Here is a 25,184-nt window from a genome sequence, read left to right as displayed (position 1 = left end):
TCTCTCCCTCTCTGTCTTCTCCCTTTCTCTCCTCCTCTCTCTTCCCCTTCTCCCCTTTCCCTCTGTCCCTCTTTCCTTCCCTTTTTCTCCTCCCCTTTTTCCTCTCCCTCCCTCTCTCTCTCTTTTCCTCCTCTCTCCCTCTCCTTTCTTCTCCCTCCCCCTTTCCCTCTCTCGTTCCCTCTCTCCCCACTCCTTCTCCTCCCTCTCTCCTTCACATTCTCCATTCAGGATGAGGTCCCAGTCACCTCTGATGCAAGAAAGCCTGGCTTTGGCTTAAATTCCCCTTGATGTCTGGCTGTTGGGACAGGAGTTCTCTGAAGATGTGTCAGAGCAAAAAAAAAAAAAAAAAAAAAAGAATCTGTGAGACAGTCTAGTGGGGAAAAAATGCAACAAACCTTGGCGTCCTTTAGTCATCATTATCTTGCTGCAAACAAAAGGGAGACCTGGTTCTGCTGAGGAAGAGTCAAAAATCTGCCTTTTGGGGAGCAGGAAACTCCCACAAAATCTGCTTGCAAAAGGAGGATTACCTGGGGTTTGAGGAGCTTGGCTGTCATGATGTCCCTGCAGATAGTTCTCAAGGAAACGGCTATTTCTTTTAAAAGTGACCCTTGACGGACTTCTCTACTAGCAGCAATGCAAGGATCCAGAGCAAGGCTGAGGGACTTATGAGAAAGAAAACTAGCCACATTCAGAGGAAGAACTGTGGGAGGAGAAACACAGAAGAAAAACAACTGCTGGAACACGTGGGCTGATGGGGATGCAGACACTAAACAATAACTCTAGTCCAACTATCAATAATATGGAATTAGGTCTTGATCAATGATACGTGTAAAACCCAGAGGAACTGTGCGTCGGCTATGGGGGATTAGGGGGACTTGGGGGAGAGAGAAAGAACATGAAACATGTAACTAGGGGAAAATATTCAAAATAAAAATTAAAAAAATAAAAATAAAAGTGACCCTTGAATGTGGCTTCTCTCATCTGAACAGGATAGCTGGGAAGTGGTGGAAGGACTCCGGGGAGAGATGACTTGCACCCAGGAGCCTCAAATCCAGAAGGGCTTCCTGCTGAAGAAGAGGAAGTGGCCTCTCAAGGGCTGGCACAAGGTAGGAATTGGAAGCTTGCCTTACCTGTCTTTGTAACTTCCTGCTTAGTCACTTTGGGTGAGGGTCTTGGGCCCTGCCAAGCTCCATTTGTGGAGAGGCTCCATTAAAGCCACTTCTGTAGTTGACTTTGCCTTGAGCTACCTCAGCAATATGTGCTTTTCTTCCAACAGAGATTCTTCTTCTTGGAGAAAGGGATCTTGAAGTATGCCAAGAACTTGGCTGACGTAAGTCTCTAACCGTTTGTCCACCTCTGCCTCAGAGGGCCAGATTGTCTTCAGCAGGGTTGGAAAGCTTGTCCAGTTGCTGAATAACTCGCCTCTGAAAAGTAAAGAGCCACATGGGGTGGGGGTAGGGCCTTACTTTTTTGAGATGGGACCTAAAGGGACAACAATTGGAAACCCGGTCCTGTGGGCTGTTGTGTTCATTCCAGTGTGATGTGATTCTGACCAGGTAGAGAGGGAGAAGCTCCATGGATCCATCGATGTCGGGCTCTCTGTGATGTCCGTCAAGAAGTCTTCGAAATGCATAGACCTCGATACAGAGGAACACATCTACCATCTCAAGGTGAGAAGCCTCCCCCCAGAGGTCTCATCTTGGCGCCCATCGTGACCAAAGCTTCCATGCTTAGAATTGCCTTAGACGTGCTACCAGCTCCCCAGTGCTTCCATGCCGTGGGAGCTCCGCCAATAACCATGGCGCCAACTGCCAAGCTTGTAGTGAGGTCCAAAGGAGACAACAATGTAGATGAAGGACTTTGCAGACTTCCATGTGCTCTGTGATTGCACGGCAATCGAGCTGGCCTTGACAATAGAGAGACTCAGGTTCAAATCCTATGTTTGACTCAACTTGTCTGTATTACCCTGGGTAAGTCACTTAATCTGACAGAGTCCCAAGAAAAGCTCCTAAGACCTTCTGTTTCAGAGAAGATGCTCATCAGAATTGGGGGGAGCATGAGGAGTGTCAGTAAAATCATAGGAAAAAAGGAAGGAAACAAACACTTATAAGGGCTGTACAAATATCATCTCACTTATCTTGACAGCAATCCTAGAGGTAGGTGTTATTGTCTTGTCCAAAGAAACTGAGGCCAGCAGTGATTAGGTGCCTTGTCCAGGGCCACACAGCTAACAGGTGTCCGAGGCTGGATTTGAACTCAGGTCTTTCTGACTCCAAACCCTGTACTCTGTCCACTGTACCACCCAGCTGCCTAGATAACTAATTCCAAGTCAGTTGTTATTTGTATGACCTGGTATCATATTATGTTCCATTGTTATGTTGTGATACTAAACTGCATTGTGTCATCTCACGCAAGGCCACAAAAGATAACTTAACGATTTGGAGATAACAAATTCTATCAAATATATTTGTGATCTAGCAATCATTATTCTTTTTTTGGTGGGGGGGGGGGGTCAAGTGACTTGCCCAGGGTCACACAGCTGGGAAGTGTCTGAGGCCAGATTTGAACCTAGAACCTCCCGTCTCTCCTGGCTCTCCATCCACTGAGCTACCCAGCTGCCCCCAGCAATCATTATTCTTAATAAAGGATCCTGAAAATAATGATGTCCATCTTAAAGACCTCAAAACATTTTCCAGTTGATCTATATTAGAATCTGTTGGGACTCTATTCTGCAAATTTAAATCTACGTCAATAATACCACAAAGCTGGGGTTTCCTTAGTGTGGGTAATTCCTTTCAAGGAGGCAGATTGCAGAACCCTCCGCAAATTAATCAGTGGAAAATGACATTAAAGAGAATTCTTGATTGATAGGACATGGCAGAATTTACACAATGCACCGAAGCTGTTCCTTTTAGAGGAAAATCTATATCCACGAGCTCTTAGATTAATAGAGGAGAAAACAGGAGGCCCTAAAAGTTGCAGATTAATCAATTTTCTCCAAGAGTTTCTGTGGCCAAAATATTCATTACTTATGGTTGTGTTGCAGGTCAATAGCTCAGGGCAGGAGAAGCCTCGTGTACCCTGGCTGCTCCCCAGGAGTTACTGGCCTCCGTCCCCAGGACTAACACACAGAGCTCTGGGAGATTCTAACTTTTAGGAGACTCCCCAGAATTCTTCCCTGCTTTCCCTAGAGCAAGGGAGCTCAGCTAATGGATTCGGACCCCTCCCCGGCTTGCAGCCCATGAAGCTGGGCGGCCCATCCACATTCCCCCCTTTTCTCCCACGTCCGGGGAGATTCCCCACACTCAGAGCGTGTTACATTCTGCGTATAGAGACATTAGAATCGATTCAAGAATAAGGAGAAGAGAAAAACCTTCCAGAGCTTTTTGTCTAGGAACTGGACAGCGGTGGCCATCTGAGGACCCTGAGAGAGCGCCAACTACTGCCCTGGTGAATAGTCGCTAAAAATGTTTGTTCGCCATTAACTTGAGTTTCTAGAAAAGTTGGAATTCTGAACCGCTGAAGTCTGGAGCAAGAAGGAGGAGGAATTCTGGTGTTATTTACAATTATACTAACTAGCAGCATTTCCAGGCCTCGCTTCTGATTAGGGCGGATAATGAAGTCGTTGCATTTTTCGAATTTGGACTTTTCATTCGGTGGCCCTATTTCATATAATTATAACTTATATATAACTTATATATATAGTCCAAACTTGCACAGGAGCCTTTGAAAGGGAGAATGGTTTGCACTGTTAGAACTCAGCTGCATAGAACTTTGAAGGTTTGTTAAATGCTGCAATTTCATTTGCTTCTCCCAACAACCCTGGGAGGTAGGTGCTATTATTATTCCCATTTTATAGATAAAGAAACTGAGGCTCTGATGGCTATGTGATTTGCCCAGGGTTATACAGCTAAAAGGTATTTTTGCCCACCATCTCGAAGGGGCAGATGTTTACATACTAATTAATGTGTTTAATTGTTTTTAAACCCTTATCTTCCATCTTAGAATCAATCCTGTGTATTGGTTCTAAGGCAGAAAAGCAGTAAGGGCCAAGCAATGGGGGTTAAGTGACTTGCCCAGGGTCACACAGCTGGGAAATGTCCACCAAGCTGCTTCTGGTTTTTAAAGCCTAGAGGAACTCTGTCTGAAGTAGCCTTTTCCTTTCTTCCTCGTTTCTACCTCAGAGAATCCCTTCCTTCCTATATAAGATTTAGCTTAGAGTTTGCTTCCTTTGCAAACCCTCCCTCCCCCCCCAAATTATTTTGTATATAATTATCTCTCTTACTATATATATATATATATATATATATATATATATATATATATATATATATATATATATATTGTAAGCTCCTTGAGGGTGGGGATTGTTGAATTTTTTGGCTGGTGTGTTTTATTTTGAAGGATTCATTTTGCCAATTACACGTAATAGCACATTTCCCATAAGTTTTCCAAAGTTATATGATCCAAATTGTCTCCCTTCTTCTCCTCCCTGTCCCTTCCCGGAGATGGTAAACAATTTGATCTGGGTTCTACATTAGAGTATCTTTGTCTACTGTCTTAACTTTGCACAGTGCCTGGCACATTCAAATAAAGTGTAGGCCTTGTTGTTCAGTTGTGTCCGACTCCTGGTGGCCCCATTTGAAGTTTTCTTGGCAAAGATCCTGCAGTGTTTGGCTACTTTCCTTCTCCAGTTCATTTTACAGACAAGGAAACTGAGGCAAACAGGATTAAGTGACTTGCCCAGGGTTATCTAGCTTGTAAGTGAATGAGGCTGGATTTGAACACAAGCCTTCCTGACTCCAGGCCCAGCACCCTTATCTCATGTGGCACCTGTCACAAAGTGTGTGCTTACTGATTGCTTGCTTGACTGAACTGAATCATTGCAATATCGTTTTTATTGCTGTCGTTTTGCCCAAGGCGTGTATCATTGGACCCTCAAGACAAGTTAGCAAATTCGTACCAAAAAGTAAACGTTTTGTTGAATTCTGAATCAGGAATGGTGAAATCCTGCTTACTTGCCCTCCCTGGAGGAAGGGGTTTCTGACAGCCCAGCGCCGAGCCCCAGGGGCAGGTTGAGACCCTCCTGGTCCTTTCTGCCCTATTACATGACAGACTTATTCAGCGAGAGAATGAGTGGCACATCTGGTGAGCCGAAGTGAAGAGAAGAGTGGCTTGTCTCAGAGAATCCTAGAAACGACTTGGACGACAGATCAGAATCATTAGTAATAAACCCATTTCTTGTTTATTGCCCGCGTTAGTGATTTGGAAATAGTGCCGTAGTTGGGCTCGCTTTAGAGATGGCCAAACAATCTCCCACGTGCCGCTGGGACTTCCCATTTCCTTCACAGACTGTCTCCCCTTCAGACAGCATCACTCCAGCCTGGTAGATTTCTGGTATTCCAAGAACCTCAATTCAACCAGCATTCGGCATTTGTCTATTTGGCAGGGTGCTGTTGGGAGGGTCTTTTGAGTATAGACCAATAAAGGAAGAGCTGGGGTGGGCTCTGCCAGTCTACTTTTTTTTTTTTTAAACCCTTAACTTCTGTGTATTGGCTCCTAGGTGGAAGAGTGGTAAGGGTGGGCCATGGGGGTCAAGTGACTTGCCCAGGGTCACACAGCTGGGAAGTGTCTGAGGCTGGATTCGAACCCAGGACCTCCCCTCTCTAGGCCTGACTCTCCATCCACTGAGCTACCCAGCTGCCCCACCAGTCTACTTTTGATGGGGATTGTGCTTGGCATGTTCCATGAGATCTCAAGCCTCTCTCTTTTAGGTGAAGTCCGAGGAAGTCTTTGATGAGTGGGTGGCCAAGCTCCGTCACCACCGAGTATATCGTCAAAATGAGATCGCCATGTTCCCACGAGATGTGAACCATTTCTTCCCTGGGTCCACTGTCACAGACTCTGCCTCTGGAGTATTTGACTCTGTTTCAAGTAGGAAGGTAGGTAATACAGTGTGGATCTGGGCATCGGGAGGAAGGAAGGAGGGAGGGAAGGAAAGACTCTTTGTCCACCTGACACCCAGATCTGCGAGGGCGAAGGGTTTGGGAAGAGGGAATGGATAGTGATGAGTGTCCGAGACGAGGGAGGTCATTGTCCTCCCATTCTCCATCCTGATCAGAGCTCACTTGTGTCTTTAGTCCTGATGGCCACATTTTGGAAAGAATATTGACCAGCTGCAAAGCGTCCAGAGGAAGGGAATGAGGGGAGTGAGCGGCCTTGAGTTTTTGATACACAAAGAGCAGTTGAAGAAACTGAGGGAGTTTGGCTTGCAGAAGAGTGGGCTCAGGGCTAGGAGGCAGGAGAACTCTGGTCAGGAACTTGAAGGGCAGCCACATGGGAGAGGAATTCTATTTGTCCTGCTCGAGCCCAGAGAGTAGAGCTGAGGGAAACTTGAAGATAGGATGGTTGGGGCTGCAGGTCATTTAGGGATAGGATTATCCCAAGGCTGAATGGGTTAGTGAGCTTCCAGTCATTCAAAGTCTGTAAGCAAAGGCTGGATGACCTTTTATTATGGAATTTGTTCAGAGGATTCTTATTCAGGTTGGACTAGGGGCTTCTGGTCCCTTCCAAGACAGAGTTTTTGTGCTAAACTAGAACCTGTTTCACATGCATGAATACATGTGCAGATACAGCAAGATTTAGAAGGCAGAAGTTCCACACAGATATATAGTACTTGATTACTACAAAGCTTTGTTCCATGAGACAGGGAACACAAATATTATTATTCCCATTTTACAGATGAGAAAAACCGAGGCTCAGAGAGGTTAAAAAAAATTTTTTTTTGTTTAAGTTGCTTAACTGAAAGAACTGGAATTCACACCCAGTGTCTGCCGACTTAGGCCATTGATCTTCTCATGACACTCTCTTTCCTTGGTACTATTTTTCCTCTAGTGCTTAATTATTTAACTAGGGCAACCAGATCATTTACTAAACGTAGGACAGTAAGAGTAAGTAGAATAGAATATTCTCTAATTCTCTCCCTCTTTCTCTTCCTCTCTCTTTTTCTCCCTTCTTTCCTTTTTCTGTATCTCTTATCTTTCTCCTTTCTCTTGCTCTCCCTCTCTTCTGCCTCTCCCTGCTCTCTCTTTCTCCCTCTTCCATTCTTTTGCCCTTCCTTTCTAATTTTCCTTTCCCTTTTTTTTCACTCTCTCCTCCCTGTCTCTCTCACCTAACTTGACCTCAGTTTTCCCCTCTGATCGTCAAGGACAAACTCACGTGGCCATGACTCTTTGCAAAAATACATTCCAAATGATCTTTCACTGTTGGCTGAGTGTGTGACATTGTTGTCATTTGGTAGTAGGAGAAGCCAGGGAATGTAGCTCAAGGTCAGATGATGGCTCCCTGGCATGATAGGACAGACTCCCTGGGCCTCAGAGGGTCCCGTAGGTCTCTGTGCCAGGCTCCATCCCAAGGCAGACCACCTTGGCGTCTTCTCAGCCAGACATCTCAGATGTGTTTTCATTTCTGATTGCCTTTGTTGTCTGTGGAACAGCGCAGCAGTATATCAAAGCAGAGTTCACTGCAGACGGGAAGCAGTCTGTCGTTCGGTTGTGGAGAAGCCCGAGTCCCCATATGGCCCCATTCTTCCGAAGACATGGAAAAATGCTCCAAAGGTAATGTCACCGGAGCTTGACTCATTCTTATCCTCAAAGGGATGCTTTTATTTTCCCTTCCCCTCTTCCCCTCTTCCGCTTCTTCTTGGCTCCTGATTGGAGACAAGGTCATGGGATGGGACTCGAGGAGCATCTCTTCCCATCCGTGGCTTCCTCTGATGGGAAAACTGAGGTCCAAAGGGAAGTGACTGGCCCACGGTCACCTCATGGAATCAGATTAACTATAGAGACAGCCCTTCAGGTTGTGCTTTCAAATCTGCCACATTCTCTGACGTGCCTTGGCTCACGGAGGCCTCACACCAGCCCTAGAAGGAGAGTCCTACAGGCCTTACTCTGCAGATGAGGAAACCAAGGTCCATTAAGGCAGTGACTCTCCAGTGGTCACACAGCTAGTATACCTCTGAGGTAGGATTTGAACCTAGATCTCTCCTGAATCTAAGCCTTCACCACATTGTCTTCTCTGTCACAGCTAAAGCAATGCATCTTTGGCAGTGAAGATTACGTCATGGCATAAAGGACAGCGCCCTGGTTCTACAGTCTGAGGACTGGAGTTTGAATCTCCCTTTAAAAACAAAAAACAAAAAAACACCTTACCTTCAATTTTAGGATCGATACTACATATTGGTTTCACGACAGAGAGTGGTACAGGCTAAGCAGTGGTGGATAAGTGATTTGCCCAGGGTCACACAGCCATGAAATAAGGCCAGATTTGAACCATGTCTAGGCCTGGCTCTATGAAACTCCACTTCTAATGAAGCCATTCTGTCACTATGGGCCTCAGTTTCTTCCTTTGTAAACTGAGGGAATTGGTCTAAATGGCTTCTGGCTGTATCTAACTTCAGATCTTAAATATGGGGCTGAAATCTCTTGTGGGTTGTCACTTTCTCCTCTGGGCTTCTGCCTCAGATTAGCTGAGGCGGCATTCTCTGGCTCTTAGTCCAGTGCCCTTTGCCCTGCCTTGTTTTCCTCTCAGAAGTAAGGGGTTAGACTTGATGACGTCTCCCGGCTCTTAGCTAATGAGATGTGTCAGATCAAAGCCTGGCAGGTCGCCTTTGACCCACGTGAGCTTTGTCCTCCCAAGCTGCCTCAACTTTGCCCTTGGAAAGCTGCCTTTGCCACGAGGTCTTTTCTAGAGTCCAAGGTGAGACATCTAAGACACAAGCTGCCAGCAGTGACTTGATACCAGGGAAGGAAGAAGTCACAGAAAATGCAAACATTAGAGTTAGTTGTGGGTTTAGGGAAACTAGGCCAGGTACGACTTCAGAGCTGAATATCTTGGCAAACCTGTGGGGACTACTTTTGGGGGGGAAATCTGAATCCTCCATGAGGAGAAACACAGCGTGATAGTTTGATGTCAGCCATATTCCAGATTAGTGCCTTCTTTCTGACATCGCAGCCTAGCTTGGTGCTGAAAACAGGTGTTAAATTGGGACAGTCATTTCTAAGGAGTTGTAGCTGGCCTGAAAATCGATATCTCAGCATGGGGATGGGAGTGAGGGGATTGGCTCTTATAGACCCCAGGAGAAGACATGAAATCAGAAGTACCCAGGATAAGGAGCCCTCAGCACATCAACCCAACGAGATCTCAGATCCCCAGAAGAATCGCTGGATAGAAAACTGATCTGGAAACACCCTTAGATCCACCCAATCTGCTTAATGCCCTCCAGAAGTCTGCCACAAGCCCAGTCTGAACTAGCTCTGCTGGAATTGAGGCATGCCTGCTCTTCTCAGGATATAATGCCTAAGCCTATTTTCTTCAAATGTCTGATTGTTATTCATTTCTAAACTGGAAATAAATGAAGGATGTAGGGTCAAAGAACTGGAAAAGGAGCTTAGAGACCACTGAGGCCAACCCTCTCATTTTATCTATAAGGAAACCAAGGCTTACCAAGATTTAGTAGCTGACCTCCAAATCCCAAAGGGAGTGAGGGAGGATTGAGGCTGTGGAGAATTGGAATTCAAGACCCCTGACTCCAGCACCAGGGCTCTCTCCCTTGGACCGCACTTGTTTCATGGACCCAGTAAATTAAATGAATATTTATCAGTCCCTTAAGTTTTGCCTTTTTTTTTAAACCTCACAGTTATTTCCAATAGATAACCCTTTCTTGTAACAAGGAAAAGGTGATGATGCAGGGTCAACCACAGAAACATCTGACAATGTATACTGTATTCTGCCCCTCGGTCCCCCACCCCTCTAACAAGAGAAAGGTGGCTCTTTCATTGTCTGCTTTCTGGGACTGAGATTGGTTGTTCCAGCTCATCAGGGTTCAGCTTCCATTTAGGGTTGTCTTTGGTGACCTGATTGGACTTATTGCGTATACCTTCTTCTTGCTGAGTAATTCATGTACATCTTCCCACATATCCATTGCTTTAGCACACTCAGATTCCATTCATATACTACAATTGGTGGACCAGGATCACATCCTGGCTCTGCCTTTTACTGTCTGTGTGGCCTTGGGCAAGTCACTTCCATTTCCCTAGGCATTGATTTCTACTTTTGTAGAACAAAGGGTTTAGCCTAGTTAACCCCTATGATTCCCTTTCCCCTTTAACCCTCCCTTCCTTTAATATTGCTTCACTTTCTTCCTTTTTTCCCTTTTTCACTGCTCATATTCCTCCAGACCTGGCCCACTGTCACACCTACTTGATAGAAATGAGCCAACTTCTCCAGAGCATGGAGGTTCTTCACAGGACTTACTCTGCACCGGCGATAAATGCTCTTCAGGTCAGTTCGATCCTCCCAGGCTTGCTCTCCTTCAGCCTCCTCTGCCTTTCTTTCTCCCTTGTCTGGGACTAACAGATGTTTGTTGCTGTGGCCAGTGGGCTGGAGGGGGGATGGAGCTTGGTGCTGCCCCGTGGTCTGCCTGGGCTCGTCCTATGGAGCCTCACGCTCTCTCCTTTCTTTCCTCTCGTGATGAAGGGTGGCGCTTTTGAAAGTCCCAAAAAGGAAAAAAGACCCCACAGACGGTGGAGGGCAAGAGCTATTAGCAAAGAGGCCAAAGGAATGCTGCAGGTAACCCGAGCCCTTGGGATGCTTGTCCTTCTCCCCTTCCTATTCGGCTCTTTGCCAAAAAACATCTTCTAGATCACACGCCTATAGAAATGGAGTCAGGAATACCCCCGGCCCTTTAGACAAGTGGGCAAATGAGCCAGTCTCTGAGGACCTAGTTAGTGACTCACTCCCAAAAGGTCCTGGATGCATGAGGAAAGCTATGGAGCAACGGTCGGCAACCTTTTTGGCCGTGAGAGCCATAAACGCCTGCGGAGGGAGGAGGATGGAGGCGGAAGGCGCTGGAATATGGGGCGAGGGCTGAAGGGCCCCCTGGGGCACATCCTGGGGCTCTGCCCGGACTGGCCGGTCAGGAGGTGGAGCCAGATATGGCTCAAGAGCCATACGTTGCCAACCCCTGCTATAGAGGTTGACTTCTAGATGATGAAGAGATGAGAGAAGGCTCTTTCTTGGGGAGGGGAAAGGATGGGATCGTTGACATCAGAAAATGGTGGTCGACTGGTGATTCCAAAGCATCCCAAGGACTTCCCATTTTCTCCTTTTCTCTGACTCATCTCAGCTCTCCTTCCCTGCTTGAGTTTGGCCTTTGGTGGTTGATGGTGTCAATCCCCACCGGCGCAGATTCTGCTGAGTCTACAGCTCAGAATCTGAGGCCCAGAGCTGCTGAGGGGCCGTGCCTTGTCCAACTTCTTGTGTCCCTTCTACTCACAAAGTGCCTCCCACTCCCCACCCCAGTGGCTCCATGTGTTGTGCTTGCAGCTCCCCCTCCCCAGCCCTTCACAAGCTGTTGTGAAGGTTTCCAAAGGCACTTGTATAGCCAAGCTTTCCATATCTCACAGGGATATTCTCCAGGCGGAAGAGACAAGGTTTGGGGGGTTCTGTGGTGAGGGCTGCTTGAATGGTCTATGGCTGCCTTTAAAGCTGGGAACCACAGGTTCAGGGAATCACAGATTTGGAGCTAGAAGTCCTCTCTCCTCATTTTACCAAGTAGAGAATTGAGTTAGGTTAGCTGCAGTCAGCTGGTGACTCAGTGGATGGAGAGCCAGACCGGGAGATGGGAAGTCCTGGGTTCAGATCTGACCTCAGACACTTCCTTGTGGGGAGAGAGGAGAACTCACCATATTCTGCCCCTTAAGAAAGATTCTCCTGTTGGTGTCACCCCAGGTCCCCAAGCCTTATTCTGGCCCAGTCAGGCTTCACGCGTCCAATCCGAATTTGTCAACGCTCGATTTTGGGGAAGACAAAAATTATTCCGATGGCTCCGAAACCTCCTCAGAATTTTCCAAAATGCAAGAAGACTTGTGTCACATTGCACACAAAGGTACGTCTGCTAAGTTTTTTTTTTCCTGATATATTTACTGGAATGTTGCTAAAAGCATTTCTCATTATGGTACCTCTAAGACTTGACTGCTGGTCATCCTTAGCTCTTATGAATTGATGGTCTTGCTCCAGGGATCCCCTTGTTCATTGTCTTTTATTTTTTTAATTAAAGTATCTAATATTCTCAGAGAGTTGTCTTGAGCATGAGAGATCAAGTGACTAGTCCTGGGTCACACAACCCAGATGTGTCGGAGGTGGGACTTGAAACACGGGCTTCCTGCCTGTCTGCTCTCTAGCCGTGATGCCAATTTCTTTCTTTTTCTTCTTCCCTCCACAAATATTATAATAATAGTAATAATAGTAGTAGTAGCAGTAATAATGATGATAATAATAATAATAATAATAATTCTGCTTCCTCAATAGGAACAGTAGCCCCCCAAAGCAGAGTAGTTTCCTCATTCTCAAGGTCCAGTCCAAGTCTGCGCTGCCATTTTGAACAGGTACTCAGCAGTCCAGCGCATCTGCGACCTCGTATAGAGGTGCTTCTTCCAAAGTCACATCCGGTGACCCATCCCTTCCTGCCCACCTCGTGGCACGCTTGTGCTTCATCTTCCATAGTTCCCCCAAAGGATTTACAGGCTATTAGCCTGGGACCTTGCTTGATTTCTCTTTTCCTCTCAAGGATACCCTTTCGACACCTGGGCTGCCCACTGATCGTCCTTCAGCCCATCATCCTATTCCTGCTCGAATGTCCTATCAATTAATATTTAAGTGCCAGGCATTGTGCCTGGTGCTAGAGACCCAAATACAGGTAAAAGGCCATCCCTGCCCTCAAGGAACTTCCAATCTAATGGGAGAGGCAAGAAGCATACCGATATAGAGAAGGCAAGCTATCGTCATTCCTTAGATGAAGCCCTTAATTCCACTTTTTCATAATTTCTTATTCATGATGTCCTATAGCCTGCGCAAGCCCATTCACTCCTCTTTCTCACCCTCTGGGCAATAGTAATTTATGGTGGATCCTAGATCTAGGCCTGGAAGGAACGTGAGAGTCCATTTTCCTCAATACAGGCATTTTGTAGTTGAGAGAACTGACTTCCAGAGGAGGGAAATGATTTGTCCGAGGTCACACTGGTCCATAAGAAGGAGAGCCAAGATTTGAACTCAGCCCCTCTGACTCTAAACTCAGAACTCTTTTCTCTGTCCAAGGCTGCTTTTCAGCTTTTGAGAAGCCCACTTCTCCTTGATTTGTGGCCATACGGAAATCCTGGAAGAACACCAGCATTAAAAAGATGAGCTTTGGTTTCAAGAATGAGTTAAAAGATGCAATTTGTTGGGTCATAAATCTCAACCTTTAAGACGAAATTGCATCAACATCCATTTTTTGCAAAATGATCTATTTGTTATTTCATTTGTCCCCCACAAGGACCCCGAGAGGGGAGCATTATTATAATTATCTCCATTTTGTGGATGAAGAAACTGAGGCAGCCAGAGGTTAAAGGATTTTCCCTTTGAGGCAGCATTTGAACTCAGGTCTTCTTGACCCCAAGGTCAGCACTCTCCACTCTACCGTCTGGCTACCAAAGTAGTTGATTAATCAGTGCTAGTTAAATGAGTGAATTAATGAACAAATGAATGAATACACTTAAGCTCACTACAGTGCTATGAGCTTGAGGCTACTTGACTATCCCGACTGTGTCCCTGCGTTCCTTTCGCCTTGGGGTATTTGTGGCTGGCTGGCATTCCCACGTTAGGCTCCTACCTCCGGGTTCAGGTGTGTGGCACTTCCTGGTCCGAGTGGGCAACAGGGACGTGGGGGTCCTGCTCTTACTCTGCCCTGGTCGTGTTTCATCTCCACTCTTGCCGCCAGCTCCGAGTGCCTCATTTTTGGAAGGACGTGGACTAGTTGGGCATACGGGAGGGAGGTGAGCAGGGCAGTGAGGGTTCACCCGGTTCCTTTGAAGGAGTTGGGGATGCTCAGTGTGCAGAAGGCTCAGGGGACACCCGAGAGCCCTTTTAGAGAAGGTCGATCAGTCTTGTTCTCCTTGAACCAAAGAACGGACTAAGGAAGAGAGAGCTGAAGTCACTCTAAGGCAAGTCGAGGCCCCTGGAGAGGACAAGCTAAAGGGGGAACCTCAGGCAGGGGTGGGCTCCTTCCTCCTGGCCATCATCAAACCAAAGCCAGCTGGTCTCTTACTGGGCCCAGGGTAGGGTGGGGGTGGGGGGGTCCTTATTCAAGGATGAGTTGGACGGTGTGGCTTTTGGTTCTGGGATCAGAGACGTGGAGCTGAAGTCAGCACTATGCTGGAGGCTGTTGAGGATCCAAAGACTTAGTCTTTTCTATCCGCCATATTTTATAGGTCCCAGAGAGGGCGAATGACCTGCTCATTGTCACACAGTGGCAGACTCAGCTTTTGGCCATTTTAATCTTGTTCCTCTCCATTGGAGCTGGGGGATCCAGCTCTCCACCCCACCTGCTTGTCTTTTCCTCTCCACATGACCACATCTTTTCTTCCCTTTCTCTTTGCTCCCTGTAAGATTAAAATGAATATCCCACAACTCCAAGTATTCTATTTTATAAGGTTTATTAATAATCACTTGAAGTAGAAAGAAAACAAACTACAAGATTGAGAATTTCAAAACTAATTATCTAACAGCCGGCTTTCCCAGCCATGATCTGGGGAGGGGGGCAGGAGGGGGGAGAGAGAGAGAGAGAGAGAGAGAGAGAGAGAGGCTACACAAAATTTATATCTTGGGAGCAGCTGGGTAGCTCCGTGGATGGAGAGCCAGGCCTAGAGACGGGAGGTTCCTAGGTTCAAATCTGACCTCAGACACTTCACAGCTGTGTGACCCTGAGCGGGTCACTTGACCCCCATTGCCCATATTGACTCAAAGACAGAAGGTGAGGGTTTTATTAAAAAACAAACAAACAAAAAAACAACTTATATCTTCCCTATGTTAGTTACATTACATAGATGAGATGCTGGGAAAGAGTCTTGGGGAGCAAAATTCCAATTATACACCCCTGAACCACAAGCACTGATCCTCGTTATGGCCATGTTTCCAGAGCTCTGGGATTTATTGGACTGGCGTTTGGGAACTCTTTCTAGTTGTACTAGAGCAGAGAGGACGTTGCTCCAGTGCTCTGAGGCTGGCAAAGTTCTCTGCATAGGTTTCCTTATTTGAGCCTTGAAACATCCTGTGAAGAAAGTGCTCCCATTTTACAGAGGAGGAAAAATGAGTCTCAGAGTTTGAGATTTTCGTAGAATCACAGGACTAGGCAAGGTCTGGGGAAGAATTCAAACCCCAGTTCTTTTGTCTAAATCTTATAGACAGTTTTCACGTTGGAGTATCCAACACATTTTATTTTTTTTTTTTTTTTCAGAAAAGATAATGTACACTATTCCTTTATAGAATACGAGAGTCCTGAATGTTGTCATCCTTCAGTTATTTCAGTTGAGTCTGACTCTTCATGACCCCATTTGGAATTTTCTTGGAAGATACTGGAGTGTTTGCCATTTCCTTCTCCGGTTCCTTTTATAGATGAGGAAACTGAGGCAAGCATGGTTAAGTGACTTGCTCAGAATCACCCCGCTATTAAGTGTCTGGGGCTGGATTTGAACTCAGGAAGAAAAAATCAGCACTCTATCTCCACTGTGCCATCTAGCTGCATGTCCTGAGTGTTATCTAGTATTAAAAAAATGTTCCCTTAGGAGAGACTCCGAGGCCCACTTCCTGCAGGCGTCTGAATTACCCTCTGTGACCACCACCGCCCTTCATGTTTTAAAACACTTGACATCCGTGATCTCATCTGAGACTCATAAGAATCCTTTGAGGTAGAAAGTATTATTGTCCCCATTTTGCAGATGAGAAAACTGAGGCTAAGAAAGTTAAGTGACCTGCCTTGGGTCATACAACTAATGATTGTAGACTAGATTGAATGTAGGCCTCCCCAGCCCCAAGCTCAGCCCTCTGGGCAGTCTGCCGCAGTCTGGCTAATGCGGTTTTGTTATTCCTTCTCTCGAGTCTCTCCAAAAACCAGCTGGCCCCCAAAGGAGAGGACCGACGGGCTCTTCACCTCCTGTCTGAATCCAAAGGGACTCCGGCAAGGAAGGAATTCCAGGGGTAGTTCTGGGCTACCTCAGTGCCTTTCAATCTTAGTTAAAGAAATGAGATTAAAGGTGACCCAGAGAGTCCAGCAGGGTGGTACTTGGGATGCTGCCCAAGAGGGTTTTCTGAATTGTTTCTTTAACTTTTTTCTGAGAATTAGGGAGCAGTTTTACCAAAACACACATGTCTACACAGTAGGAGGCATGCCCTACCCATGACTTGCTTGAAAGAGATTCAACAGGGACAGCCAGGTGACTCAGTAGATAGCCAGGCCTAGAGATGGGAGGTCCTGGGTTCAAATCTGGCCTTAGACACTTCCTAGCTGTGTGACCTTGGGCAAGTCACTTAACTCCCATTGCCTACCCTTACCACTCTTCTGCCTTAGAAGCAATACATAGTTTTAATTCTAAGATGGTAGATAAGGGTTTAAAAAAAAGAAAAAGAAAGTCATTCTATTAGATAAACATCCAAAATGTAAACAAAGCAATAACTTCAAGAATGGCTGTTGATTTTACAAGTTGTCCCTTTCAAAGGAGAAAATTCCTTCATTGTTGAGATGCCGCAGACTGGGCATGCTAGCCTGGGAGTCAGTTCAGGGCAAGAGTGATGACTCTTCCATTTGTACTTAGATGCCTGGCATGGTAGTGGGCACATCTGAGGCTTTTAACAGATCCTTATAGATAGATTCAAATAATTCAAGCCTTGATTCAGCCACTCAGTGGCTATGACTTGGAGATAAGAAGACCTGGGTTCAAAGCCTGCCTCAGTTTCCTACTACACACACTGTGTGTGTGTGGCCCTGGGCCAGTTATATATATATAGTCTCAGTTTCCTCTCTAAGAGGAGAGATTTGGACTCGATGGCCTCAAAAGTTCTTCCCAACACAAAATCTAAGACCTCATAAGTCACTTAAAATAGTTATAGAATCTTAGAAGAGACCATCCCATCCAACTCCCTGTTTGTCCAAGGAAACCAAGGCTAGGAGCAGCAAAATGAGGCACCCGAGGTCCCAGAGCCAGAGGGTAGCAGAGCCAGGATTGGACCATAACCAGGCGGCCTTGCACGCCAGCTGGGCACCTCCCTTAATCCTGTGTATTGGTTCTAAGACAGAAGAGCAGTCAGGGCTAGGCAATGGGGGTGAAGTGACTTGCCCAGGGTCACACATCTAGGAAGTGTCTCAGGTCAGATTTGAACCCAGGACCTCCCTTCTCTGGGCCTGACTCTTAATCCACTGAGCCACCCAGCTACCCCCAAAGATTTTTTTTTTTTGTAATGAGGTTCTTACCTCTACTTGGCATTACAAAGAAAGAGCCTTGGGAGTCATCTGGTCCAACTGTGTCATTTTACTGAGTAGAAATATGTGGGCCAAAGAGATCATCCATGAGAGATATATTTTGGGATTGGTACTAGTCCAGCTCCCCCTTCACGAGGCCCAGACAAGTGAAAGGACTGGCCCAAAGTCTATATAGGCTGCAGAGCTGGGATTTGAACCAAAGACCTCTGACTATATTATATTTCTCCACTATGTCACATGCCATCTTGGGAGCCATTGAGATTTTAAAATGAGAGCAAATAGAGAACTGGCAGGGTTTATTATCTCTGATCTTCTGTGAAAGCTAAAAATCTTAGCATGGGCAGCGAGGTGGTATAGTGGAGAGAGCACCTGGCTTGGAATCAGGAAGACGTGAGTTTAAATCTAGCCTTCGACACTTGCCAGCTCTGCGACTCTGGACAAGCCATTTCATCCATTTACCTCCGTTTCCTCACCTCTAAAATGAGCTGGAGAAGGACATGGCAAACCGCCAAGAAAACCCCACATGAAGACACAAAGAGTCAGACACTAAATAACAATAACAACAAACCCACGCAAAAACAAAAATCCAAACCATTCTCACTTGGTACATTACAGACACTTAAAGACCTGTTTAATTGGATAGAGCTTAAAATCTTCCCCAAACAAGGAGTTTGACGGTGATGAACTTAAACGTCTTGTGTCTGGCATTTGGAGCTGATTCTACAAAGCCACGTGTGTAGCGAGGCTTGGCTTTCCCTCTTTGGGGTGATAATTGCTGCTAAGGCAGAGACGGTGATAGTCTAGCTCTCTTGCCAGGGACATGAAGATGTCACTTGTCCCTGTCATTGGACCTTTTCAGCTTTCTTTTTTCCTTCTATTTTTTGAAAAAAGCCTGCTAAGAACAAATAAACAGCTATGAAATGAGTTGGTGAATAAGTAATAAGAACCTGCCCAGGAGAGAAAGAATGTTCTTGAAATGTCTGGAAGCTGCTGTTTCCTATTACTTTGGACATAAACACAGACATAAAGAGAAACTCTACAGCCTCTCTCACCCTCCAGGGGCTGGACCACTGGCCCCAGGATCAAGAAGACCTGATCAAATCTGATCTCAGACACTTACCAGAAGTTCTGTGACCTCGAGCAAATCATTTTACCTCTCTCTGCCTTGGTTGCCTAATCTGTAAAATGGAGATTAAAAAGTAGCCATCTACCTCCTAGAGGTGTTGTGAAGCCAACATGAAATAATGTTTGGAAAGAGCTCCACCAATTTTAGAGTGTTTTATGAACCCTATTTATCATCAACATCATCATTATTACTAGTCTTATTATTACTATGGCTGCCACCACCCTAGTTCAGACCATCATCATCTATATGATTATTATCATTTATATTGAAGCATTTTTGGTTGTGGCTTGTTAAAAATTCAGAACTTAAGATGGACATTTCCATAGACAAAATAGAACAGAAAGAGGATTGTCTATGAAACTGCAAATCTCTATTACATATACTTTGATTTCCCTTTTTAATACAGTGGAAGTGTGGTCTGCCCACTTGGGCAGTGTAGCCTGCAAGAATGGTGTTCAACATGCCATTTGTCTTCCTCTTTCTCTTTTGAACCCCAAAATCACACCATCAGTTCTGGGATTTTTTCCATAGTTGGGGGCTGGCCAAGGCCACGCTGCTACTCTTTAACCATTCTCTTAGGGTTCAGGGGTGTGAAGCCCAGTGTGGAAGTTGCTACTGGGGCCCGAGCCCCCATTGGTGTACTTTCCATTCATACAAAATCAATTAATGACACCAGTGACTCTTAACCATAAAACATTTTTTCCGCCAAGGACGGTCCCAAGCCCGGCTGAAAAAGGAGGAGGGTTGGGCGCGAGGCTAGCAACCTCACCCCATAAAAATCTCACTTGCTATAGAAACTGCAACCTCATTAAACCAACAAAACCAACGATCGCCTAGTCTGGAAGATGGCTCTCCAACAGAGTCCACGATGCGTGCTGGCAAAAGCCAACAAACTCCAGGCCTACGTCAAATCTTGAACATCAGATGGCCTGAAAAGATCTCCAATACCAGCCTCTGGGAAAGAACAATTCAGTATCCCATCAGTCAGGACGCTATGAAAAAAAAATATGGAACCCACCAGGGAGGAGAAAAGTCGGAAGGCCAAAACAGACCTGCCAAAGATATGCCCAGTTGGTGGAAGTTGCCCAGAGCAGAGTCCGTTGGCGTGAGATGGTTGCAGCCCTATGCTCCTCTGGGAGTCAATAGGAATAATAAATAAAATAATAATGATATTGCCTACTCAGTAGAAGACAAGGCCAGGAATAACCAAATATCACATTTATTAAGCAGAAGGCAGAAACTTTCTATAATAAAAAGCATCACAACCCACCCGTAGACCTGAGTTTCATTCTCCTGCCAGTATCCATGAATATAGCATACAAAGTTTCCATGGAGGAGAGAGAGCATATATTTATTTTATTTTATTTCTACACCCTTACCCTCTGTCTTAGACTCAATATTTGGTTCTAAGACAGAAGAGCAATAAGGGCTAGGCAATGGGGGTTAAGTGACTTGTCTAGGGTCACACAGCTAGGAAGTGTCTGAAGTCAAATTTAAACTGAGGACATCCCATTTCTAGGCCTGATTCTTTATCCACTGAGCCATCCAGCTGCCCCCCAGGGTACATATTTATAAACACCTATCTGGGAGCCACATGAAAAGGGAAACCTGCACACCAGAAGCAACTCATAACTCTGGATTCCAGACCTTGATGTCCTTGACCTCTTCAAAAATAATCAGCACTACACAAAACTGCTTCTCTGCTAAATGCTCTCTTTGCTCTTCACTGATCTGCTGGGTAAAGTAAATCCTCTTCTACTTTCTAGCCAAGAGATCAGAGACAGTCTCTTTAGCTCACAGACACACTTAATAAGGCACTAAGAAAATGTTCCTCTCTTTTAGCAATACACATGTGAGTATGTATATGTATGTCTATTTCTATGTGTGTGCATATTCACGTGTATCTCTGTTAATAGATATACATGTATCTACATATTTTATATGGTGGCACGTGTCTCTATATCCATCTATCTCTGTTTCTTTAGACACATATACACAGAGCATTTATTGAATGATAAGTAATTCTCTTCAGCCAGAAAAGCACAAAGCTTCTCCAACTGACTCTCTGCGCAGTCTAGACAAGCCCAGCCAGCTTTTCGTTCAACGGGATTCTGCTTTCCCTCCTGTCATCTTCTAGCAAAGCCCAGCCAAGTCTTTTCCCTAGTAAGCCCAGTTTATAGCAAAACAAATACAACAATCCTGTCTTTCCCCTCTCTTTCTCTCCCTCTGAAACTATAGAAGCTACTAAATAAGACACCCGGGATCGGCCCGAGTTTTCTCTTTCTCATGATAGAGATGGCACTATAGAACAATAAATAGCACAGCAGCAGAATCCAGCTGTCCTCCACCCAGCACAGTAGCCGAAGAGCTCTCTACACTGAATGAGTCTTTCTGCCAGCCGGTCAACAAACATTACCTTTCTTCCAATTAACAGGCTCGCATCAAAACAGTTGAAGAATCAGCTCTCTCAGATGGAAAGAGCTTCTTTGTGCCACCTTCCTTGCCTTCTTGTGACTCCTTCTGTGTTCAGCTTGTCCTCCCGCTACCTCTTCCACCTCTTCTTCTAGCTTCTCTCTCTTCCTTTTTCTATTAAAGGTCAAACCCCATCTTCCTTGTAATCAATTACAGTTTCTGTCAGATATGAATTCAATTTTCTATTCATAATAATCTCACAGTCTCCAAACAGTTACTTAATTTACATTCTCAGTAGTAAACATTAAATTTCTAGGGGACAACAATTCCTGGCAGCTCCCTCTGTCATTTTTCTGACTTCAAACAGGTCCTTTTGGTAGGTGTGAAGCCCCCAAAGGGCAGTGCTCTATCTGCTCCTCGGTACAGTCTGGGTCTCTCCTCGACGTTTTATGAGAGGCTCCCTTTCCATACACAGTTTTCTTTTTGCCACTTTTAGCAAACGAATTCTTCTCATATAAAGAGAGTACCTCAGAATGAATTAAACATGTAACCTTTCAAATGTTCCTACGTAGCCATCTTTCCTTCTGTTCATTGCTTTTATTCTTTTAAAATTTATTTTAATTGCTATTTATTTGCTTTTAGCATTACTTTTTGAGGATTTTGAGTTCTAAATTCTCTTCTTCCCTCCTGTCCTTCCATCCACCAAGAAGGGAAGCAATATGATACCCATTATTCATGTGAGGTCATGCAAACGTTTCCATATTAGCCATGTTGTGAGAACAACCACCACCCAAGGGGGAAAAAAATTAGAAGAAAAAGAAAGTGAAAAAAGTCTGTTTCAATCTGCATTCAGTTCATCGGTTCTCTTTGGCGTTTGGTAGCATCTTTCCTCATGAGTCCTTTGGAATCGTCTTGGATCGCTGTAGTGGACAGAGTAGCCAAGTCTTTCACAGTTTTATCAGTGAACAGTAGTGCGATTACTATGTGTAATGTTCTCCTGGTTCTTCTTCCTTCACTTTGTATCGGTTTCTATAAGTCTTCCCAAGTTTTTCTGAGACCATCTTGCTTGTCATTCCCCATTGCAAAATAATGTTCCATCCCAAGTTTGTTCACCTATTCCATAACTGATGGGCATCCCCTCAATTTCCAGTTGTTTTACTGTGTGTTGTTTTTAAATGCTTCAGTGACCTTTTTTCTCCTTCTTTTTGGTTGGGAGAGCTACCCCACCCCCAACGAAGCAGGGGAAACCTTGCAACAAATAATTTACATTGAAACTTTAAGTTTAGTCACATTTGCTACTTAGCATCAGACCTCGAATACCCAGGATTGTATCTACGTGTCTATTTTTTTTTTTTAATTTAATTTTATTTTTAAACCCTCACCTTCCATCTTAGAATCAATACTGGGTATTGGTTCTAAGGCAGAAGAGTGGTAAGGGTTAGGCAATGAGGGTCAAGTGACTTGCCCAGGGTCACACAGCTGGGAAGTGGCTGAGGCCAGATTTGAACCCAGAACCTCCCATCTCTGGGCCTGACTCTCAATCCACTGAGCCACTTACCTGCCCCCCTAATGTGTCTATTTTAAAATAAGTTGAATTCTGTGGCAGTTGATCTAAATGTTCAGAGGCCCAGACATTGGCTTTCTTTTGACACCTGAGACAGGCACCAAATGGGTTGTTTTGGCACAACATCAGCAGCACAGCCTGGTTCAAGAGAAGCTTCATGGCTGTCGTATGACCAGGACTTACCCTTGATGTCTTTTAAGAGTGGATTCACACCCAGATGTAACCCTTTTTCTTCTCTAAATCTTTACACCTGAGTAAATGTTTCTGATACTGTCATCCATTAGATTGGGAGCTCCTGGAGGGTGCGGACTGTCTTTTGCTTCTTTTTGTCTCCCCCGCACTTAGCCCAGTGCCTGGCACCTAGTAGGTGCTAATCAGGGCTTATTAATCAACTGTTGTGATATTCTGTAACTTACATCCACCCTCACCACGTTTTTTTGTTTTGTTTTGTTTTGTTTTTTTTGTTTTGTTTTGTTTTAAACTCTTAACTTCTGTGTATTGGCTCTTTGGTGGAAGAGTGGTAAGGGTAGGCAATGGGGGTCAAGTGACTTGCCCAGGGTCACACAGCTGGGAAGTGTCTGAGGCCGGATTTGAACCTAGGACCTCCCATCTCTAGGCCTGGCTCTCCATCCACTGAGCCACCCAGCTGCCCCCCTCACCGCGTTTTAATGCCTCTTTCTTCTCTTTTGAATCTTCCAGTTTACTTCACCTTAAAGTCGGCTTTCAATACCCTGTCAAACGAGAGGGAGAAACTGAAGCAGATCACGGACCACGATTATTCCTCCTCCCCGTCTGCGCAGATTGTGGGTCTCAAGCATGCCTTATCATCCGTAAGTCACGTGGGAGTCACACAGGGAAGATACAAAGATGTCCTGACTGCTAAGGGTGCCATAGTGAATAGAGTGCTGGGCCTGGGGGTAAGGAAGATCTGAGTGCAAATTTGACCTCAGACACTTAGCTAGCTGCATAACTCTTCACAAGTCATTTGACTTCTGTCTGCCTCAATTTCTTCAACTAGAAAATGGAGATAATAGCAGACAAAATCCGATAATATCAACTATCTTCCAGGGTTGTTAAAAGCTTCCTTCTTAGTACAGTGTCCAGCACATAGTAGGTGCTTTCCAAATGATTTGTTCCCTTCCTTCCTTCCTTCCTTCCTTCCTTCCTTCCTTCTTGCTCATGTCTTCTCACTGTGTCCAGATCCTGGGTTTCGCAGAGAGTTTCTGACTGAATAAACCAAGCAAATGACCATTGTTGTCATTCCACTAACAAATTCAACTATATTCTGTTAAATCCTTATTATATGTAGCTTTTAATCTGTTGGGGCCCTCTGGCAAAACTAAGACGGTAGAGTTTCAGCCTGTGGGTTTGAGTCCTTGCTCTGTCTTAAATTGGGCACAATTTAACCTCTGTAAGTGTTAGTGCATGTCAGAGCAAGTGCTGCTAGACAGTGGTGGAGGGAATTTCCCAGCCGGCATCCTTTATACCAGTGGAATCGTAGTCCAGCCCGTCCCTCCCATCGTCTCCAAAAAAGTGCAGCTGGGGGCAGTGCTCATTTGCACGTGGGCAGGTGGGCAGTGACCCTTCACTTGTAGGTAGTATTTCAAGGTGTGCAAAACACTTTGCTTGCACATATTGACTCCATTTGATCCTCTCTATAGCCCTGGGAGGGAGTTCCTACTATTATCCCCATTTTACAGCGATCGAATAACTTGGCTGAGTTGGGAAAAGGAATAATCTCTTCAGGAAGCAGCTCAGCAGGCCAGTTTCACTGGAATGGGGTGCGGGTGAAAGAAGCCCACAAGGGTTGGGAACCAGCCTGCTGAGAGTCTTTTTAAAGGCCAGGCGGGGGTTAACACAGGCACAGATTTAAACAACTGGTCCGTGGAATGGCTACTTGCGTATGAGGGAAGCAGAGCTATTTTCATCCAGCTCCATGCTCAAAGGAAAACAAGGAGAAGGTTCTTTCTAACATTCCTCTCCCTGAGAAGATCACTGATTACTCAAATGGAAACCCAATTCCCCCTCTGGCCAAATTAAGAGTTGGTGAACTAAGTTAGAACAGAAGAGTCTTTCTTTCCCTTGTGGGTTTTGCCCTTAGAACTGACATGGGGTCAGGGCTTGAGTGTCTTTCTGTTTTTGTCAGGGGGCACGGAGGTGAGGGATGGAAAAGGAGGCAGGGCAACAGGAGCCTGAGTGCCAGAGGAAAAGGAGGACGTAGCCAGACTTTTTCTGTGAGGTTTGTTCCTTTGTCCTCATCCTTCCAAGAGCTCTAGTAGAGCCCCCAAAGCTAAGACATTTGACAGGCAATGCCAGGATCCTGGCAGCCCACACATGCTGGCAAAGAGAAAACTGAATGGCCTGGAGTGCATTTCAGCCATGGTTAGAGAATTTGGTTTTCTTTCTTTCTTTCCTTCCTTCCTTCCTTCCTCTCTCTCTATCTGTCTGTCTCTCCCTCCTCCCTCCTTTCTTCTATGCATGTTTTAAAGTAATCTGCACATATAGTCAAACTTTACCTTTGCTCAAGAACCAGGCAGTTGTCTTTCAAGGGCCCAGTGACTCCTTTCTTCCCCTCAGCCTCAACCCTATTGATTTCCTCACTGACCTTTGTTGCTTCACTTGCCCTGGGAAAAGTCTCTTGGCCTCCTTTGAATGAGAGAGAGAGAGAGAGAGAGAGAGAGAGAGAGAGAGAGAGAGAGAGAGAGAGAGAGAGAGAGAGAGAGAGGTTTGGA

The 25,184-nt window shown here is 45.4% G+C and overlaps 1 protein-coding gene across 2 annotated transcripts in view; it reads left to right on the top strand.

Annotated features, from left to right (window-relative positions):
• The window catches only part of OSBPL3 (oxysterol binding protein like 3), a 100,533-nt gene that overhangs the window by 22,499 nt on the left and 52,850 nt on the right, over positions 1-25,184 (top strand). The window contains exons 2-10 of one of the 2 annotated variants that reach the window (XM_044678763.1): positions 990-1,106; positions 1,277-1,330; positions 1,557-1,670; positions 5,775-5,942; positions 7,496-7,616; positions 10,238-10,341; positions 10,537-10,629; positions 11,791-11,947; positions 23,152-23,282. In XM_044678763.1, coding sequence (XP_044534698.1) covers positions 990-1,106; positions 1,277-1,330; positions 1,557-1,670; positions 5,775-5,942; positions 7,496-7,616; positions 10,238-10,341; positions 10,537-10,629; positions 11,791-11,947; positions 23,152-23,282 — 1,059 coding nt within the window. The remainder of the gene's footprint in view (positions 1-989; positions 1,107-1,276; positions 1,331-1,556; positions 1,671-5,774; positions 5,943-7,495; positions 7,617-10,237; positions 10,342-10,536; positions 10,630-11,790; positions 11,948-23,151; positions 23,283-25,184) is intronic. The other variant, XM_044678764.1, reaches the window with a different exon arrangement.

The sequence above is a fragment of the Gracilinanus agilis genome, chromosome 5 (genome assembly GCF_016433145.1).
Source record: "Gracilinanus agilis isolate LMUSP501 chromosome 5, AgileGrace, whole genome shotgun sequence".
Lineage (NCBI taxonomy): Eukaryota > Metazoa > Chordata > Mammalia > Didelphimorphia > Didelphidae > Gracilinanus > Gracilinanus agilis.
This window is presented reverse-complemented; position numbering and strand designations above follow the sequence as displayed.